The 6,000-nt window shown below is 42.0% G+C and overlaps 1 protein-coding gene across 6 annotated transcripts in view; it reads left to right on the top strand.

Moving 5' to 3' along the window:
- Fak (protein tyrosine kinase 2 Fak) overlaps positions 1-5,246 on the top strand; it is a 221,391-nt gene extending 216,145 nt beyond the window's left edge. For all 6 annotated transcript variants that reach the window (XM_067772376.1, XM_067772374.1, XM_067772379.1 and 3 more), the window contains one exon: positions 3,713-5,246. In XM_067772376.1, coding sequence (XP_067628477.1) covers positions 3,713-4,322 — 610 coding nt within the window. In that variant the 3' untranslated portion in view covers positions 4,323-5,246. The remainder of the gene's footprint in view (positions 1-3,712) is intronic.
- The last annotated feature ends 754 nt before the right edge of the window (positions 5,247-6,000 follow it).

Genomic DNA, 6,000 nt, shown 5'->3' on the forward strand with positions numbered 1-6,000 from the left:
TGCTTTGTATGTAGTCATGAGCGTTTCTTTATCTTTTCCCCAGGTACTGCCAGCAAGGGATTTGAGGATTTTGTTACGGCTCTGAATTCTCGGAACAATTGCGGCTGCGTGCTCACCAAAATGTAGATCCTGATCAAACGTCACACCCAAGATTTTGGGGTGTAGGACAGTCGGTAGCGTAGAGCCATCGACGTGGATGTTCAAAATGGTCGACATTTGGGACGTCCATGTTGTAAATAAGGTCGCGGAAGATTTAGTCGGTGATAATGCCAGGTTTCGCGAGGCGAAAAAACTGGAGAGATCAGGGAGGTAGCCGTTTATTTTATTGCATAGCTCATCGATCTGTGGGCCTGGGCCTGTGGCCATTACTGTGCAGTCATCGGCGTAGGAAACGATTGTGACTCCTTCCGGTGGTGAAGGTAGTTTAGATATGTAGAAATTAAACAAAAGTGGGGATAGGACACCACCCTGTGGCACCCCTTGTTTAATTCTCCTTGGCTTTGATGTTTCGTTTCTAAATAGCACCGATGCCTGCCGACCACCCAGATAATTTGCGGTCCACCTTTTAGCGCTACGAGTACTGTTCTATGGTGGGGGTTTTGATTTAAACCGCAATTTATCTGGGTACTAATGGCATTTAGCGCGGAGGTAGTGCTATGGAGTTTTCTGAAGCCATGCTGATGGGAGGCTAGTTGCAAATTTGCTTGGAAATAAGGGAGCAAAATGGCTTCGAGCGTCTTTGCTACTGGCGATAGGAGAGATATCGGACGATACGACTCTCCTATGTTAGCTGGTTTACCAGGCTTTAGTAGCGGGACCACCTTGGCCATTCTCCATTTCTCGGGTATGACAAAGGTGGAAAGAGACAGGTTGAAGACCTGCGCTAAATATTTGAAACCCTCTTTCCCTAGGCTTTTAAGCATCGGCATGGCTATGCCGTCTGGGCCCACTGCTTTGGATGGTTTAGCGCGACCAATGGCGTCCTCAACCTCTTTAGCGGTGATGGTGATTGGTGACGCGCTGAATTTGTGTTTATGTGCGTGTCTGTTGGCCCTCCGTCTAACTTTGTCGACCGTAGAATGCATTATATATTGTCGGCAGAAAGCGCTCGCGCATTTTTTCGCATCCGACAGCACTTTGTCGCCAAAGGCGATGGAAACTTTGTCTTTGTGCTTATTCGGATTCGATAGGGACTTTACGGTGGACCAAAGTTTACCCACACCGGTAGAGAGGTTACAACCTCTTAGGTGCTCCTCCCATTTCGCCCGCTTGTGTTCATCCACAAGCAATCTGATGCGTTGGTTTATATCCCTTATTTGGGGGTCGCCTGGATCAAGCTGCCTTATAAGGTCACGTTCTCTCGCTAAGTTTGCGGCCCCCGCCGGGAAGTGGGGCCGGATTTCGGGAATTCTCCCGGCGGGAATGAAACGTGCCGAGGCGGATTCAATGACCTTGCGAAAGGCACGCTCCCCTTGGCGGGCATCAGTCGGGATAGGGAGGGCAGCAAAGAGGTTGTCTGTAAAGGATTTATATTCTCCCCACTTTCCTTTTTTAAAGTTTATGAAAGTGCGTTTTTCGGTGACGATGAAGTCGGCGGTACGCTCGAGCGAAACAAGTATAGGCAGGTGGTCGGATGCCAATGATACCATCGGCTGCCAGTTGACGCAGTTTACGAGTTCTGCGCTCACGATTGAGATATCTGGCGAACTGTGACAGCTTCCTACCATACGTGTGGGGGCGTCTCCGTTTATTGTGCAGAACGTCGTTTCTTCTATTTGATCCGCCAACATCTCGCCCCTACTGTCCGCCCGCAAATTTGAATGCCATAGATCATGATGGGCATTGAAGTCGCCTAAAATAATGCGATTGTTTCCAGTGAGTAAGGCTCTAATATTAGGGTGGTATCCACCGGGGCAACAGGTGGCAGGGGGGATGTAGATGTTGATGATTTCTAGGTTTGCATCGCCTGACCGGACAGATAGGCCTTGACGTTCTAAGACGTTGTCCCTGCGGTCGATGCCAGGATCAAATATGTGATATTGCACAGAGTGGTGTATTATAAACGCGAGGCTGCCTCCATTTCCGCTCTCGCGATCTTTTCTGTGGACATTATACCCAGAGCAGGACTGCAATGCAGATCGTGCTGTGAGTTTAGTCTCTTGAATCGCAGCAATGCGGATGTTGTGCCGCTTCATGAAATTGACTATCTCCGTAATCTTCCCAGTTAGTCCATTACAGTTTAACTGCAGAATTCTGAAGTGCATGAGGGGAGACGTCGCCACTCTGGGGGTAAGTGACGGGTGACTACGCCTGGGTTCAGGAAGGCCAGGACGCAATTGCTGTTGTGGCCCTGGGACTGGGCGTCCTTGGGCAAGCATTGGGGTACCCGGATGATTTGGGTTTGCGACCTGGCAACATGGCGCGATGAAACCCGCCGAGGGGTTGCCGTCGCGGAGACCAGAACATCTAGGAAAGTGGCACCACCCGAGGCAGGAGCTGCATTGGGCGGATGTCGCAAACATATATATTCTGTGCTGGCAAACGGTGCAAACGGAGGTAGGGACTAAGAGTCTGTTTCCCTGACCTACACGATTGCTGCCGGAAAAGAGGGGGGGAGAAGACGGGGGCAGGGGCTGTTGCTCAGCATTGCTTCCGACTCTACTACGAAGATTGTAGTTATGAGTGGTAGCAGCTGTTTGAGTTGTTGGCGCCGTAAGGCGCGAGCAGCAGCGGGTACTTGTTGTGGCTTGCTGAGCAGCGGGGCTGCTGGAAGGTAATGGGGGGGGGGGGGGGGGGGTGCTTAGGCGTAGACTACGGGACGCCCTTGGGCGTGAACAGCAAGGAGCCACAAAAGATTTATAAAAGTTACGTGGACGTCGGGTTTTGGGATCAAGCCCAGAACAACCTGTCCGATGCAACCATCCCTTACACGAGACACACTGAACAGAGTATGACCGTCCTAAAAAGATTCTTTTCCGGCAGATGCAGCAAAACCATTTCTCAGGACCGAGGTCAGGAGACGGACCCGGATTGGATTCGATACCTTCCCGGAGCAAGAGAATATGGAGCAGTCCTGCTGCAAGGAGCTGCTGGGAGGATGACAATTTGTGGTAGGGACGAAACAAATTAAATGGGATTACACTGAAATGACAGTCCTTGGTCGGGAAAAATCCCGAGTCGCTCCGGTACATAGAACCGACTGCCTTGGGAAGCGCTGATATTCCGCTCCTTTTGTTTCCCTGCGTCGCTTTCCACGACAGCAACCCCGGTAATTTTGACACTTCGTTCAGTGTCAAACGCATGTTCCACGCTAGTTTGACACTGACCGAAGTGTCAAACGGCAGTGTGTTAGAAAGAGAAAGGAATTGTTTCCTTCTCATACATATCATACTTGTAAACCTGTACTATGGGATGAGTCAAATTAGTCCGATAAGAAATCGATAACATTTGAATAACAAATCGATACGTTTTTCATAACAAAATCGATAAAGAGCACTCATTGCACAACAACAACAACAAAATGATACGCTGTATCCGAATTCGGCATCAGATCGTGGTTCAGCCCTAACCTCAAAACATTAGCAATTTTTGAAACTATAACTTAACTGGGATCTGCTAGTTTCATGTCAATCTTCTTTAACCATGTAAATGTCTAACTACTTACTTGCATAATTCATTTAATTTATAATTATTTACCTCTATTCCAAAACAGAGACATGTTGTCTTCCGCGCATATACTAGCTATGGATGCGAAAAATTTATTTGACGTAGTTGATTCCATACGTAAGCGGCATGGCATTTTCTCACTACCACCACCTCCACAACAACAACAACAACAACAAACACCTGCGGCACTACACGAAAGAGCACGTTCCCAACCATTATCTACATCTTCCTCATTAAACGAATCGACAAATTTAATTACTAAAGCAATGTGTCATAGTGGTGCAAATGTTGCTGCCAAATTGAACGAAGACATGATAAGCACTGTTACCGAAGATGGTTATCAAGTTATGTCAAATAATAAATTTTTAAGTTTCAAGAATTTAGTAGTAAACGAAAAAGACAACAACAAAATTGATATGGAAGTGATACAGCAACAACAACAACCAAATATTGGAAATCATAATTTAACGACAACCCAATTAGTACATAATGACGGCGGTGAGGTTATGCGAGTATCCAACCTGGCATTTGAACATATTATGCATAATACGAATGAACAATTACAAATTGTTGAACATACAGATACCGATGCTTGTTCAGAATTTGATCATTTATATTCGAACACCAATACGGCTTCACAAAAAAGGTGCAACTAATTTAAGTAATGTGTTAAAAGCTAGCCGAAGTAAATATTTATACATAGTCAAAAAGAAACAAAAAAAAAAAACATGTTAATAACTTTCATACTCGTACACTCATATGTACTACATAAGGGTCATTTCACGATAATTCGATACTTTGCGTTGATCTATGCGTTTTTCTTTAATAATAATTTCATATTTTTATAAATCATGTATGTTCTACTAGCCGAAAACGATCAAATAGTCTTAAATTTAAACCTGGGACCCAAACTGTTATTCCATTTGTAATAACATTTCTTCGGGAAAATTATTTTCGGCCTTTTAATTTTTTAGTCCGAAGGAAATTTTAAAATCCGTATTTTTATTTTATAAATTCGAAACTAATCCGTAATTTTATTTTTTAAGGACAGAATAAAAGTCCGGCCCTATAACTATGGAATAGTTCATAAAATGAGACGAATTTTGTTCATACAGAACATTTTTTTAACCCGAAATTTCGCGACTAAAAAAAGAAATAACTATTAAAATGGGTTCCTGTTTAAAACAGGTTTTTCCAAAAGTAAATAATTCAATAATTCACTGAAAAATTTGCTTAATTTATACGGAATGACCCATATAGTTCATTAATATGTATGTATTGACCTATATACAAATTTGTATACATATGTAATCGGTATATAAGAAAAAATCATAAACCAATTTTTTATGTAAGAAATATTTATAATTTTTAATGAAAATAATTTATTTTTATAATCTACCAATTACTTAGCGTGTGAGCAAAGATAGTTTTGAAAAAGAGCTAAAAGTGTTAAATATTGATAGGTATCTTTTGTATTCAAAAGCATTGAACTATTTTTTTAATTTTATATATGCTTTCGTTCTTAAAATTTTTGCATTTTCACTTATAAAATTATAGAGCTCATAATACATACAACCTATGCATAAATAAACCAATTAAATAAAAACTGTTTTAGGACTACATGTATACATATTTATTCATTAACAATTAGCTGTGACTATGAAACCGCAATTGAAATTTATAACGTTAAATTTCGTTTTATTATTTTTTTTTTATTTAAATCCATATATGTATGTAATACTCCTATATTGCTAGTAGAATATGCCCGCAATGAGTTTTGAATTCGATATCAAAAAATGAGAGCCTAAAGAATTTGTATAAGAGCCGTCACTCGATACTTTGGGAACAACAAATCCACCAATTCATGCCGAATTTTTTCTCAATGACTTTTTGGCAAATTTTGGTTTACTGCATCCTATGTACTGTGACGAATTTTGGGGGGGTTCCTGATAGTTATGTACCTTCTGCTAACGTTCGAATCGCTGATTTGTAGAATAAATAACTCCAATATTCAGTATTGCAAAATGGTCTTTGGGAGTAGTACTTCACAATTATACTTCACTAATAGCGTGTTTAAATCAAACTAATTCTTTATTCCTCAGCTTGCGCTGCTTTTATACTCTCTGTTGCCTCGTTAGCATATTTCTCCTAAGGTCTAAACTTTTCACGAACATGCCTTCTGGAAGAGTTGTATATCATACTTGGTTATTTAGCTATATGCGTGTGTATGCGAGTAACAACTGCTGCTTTTAGCTGATGACTACACATGTGTATGTGAAATAATCTCTTTGCTTCAAGCTGCTGGTTATGTGTGTGGAATATTCTTCGTTGCCT

Source organism: Eurosta solidaginis, chromosome 3 (genome assembly GCF_040869045.1).
Source record: "Eurosta solidaginis isolate ZX-2024a chromosome 3, ASM4086904v1, whole genome shotgun sequence".
Taxonomy (NCBI): Eukaryota; Metazoa; Arthropoda; class Insecta; order Diptera; family Tephritidae; genus Eurosta; species Eurosta solidaginis.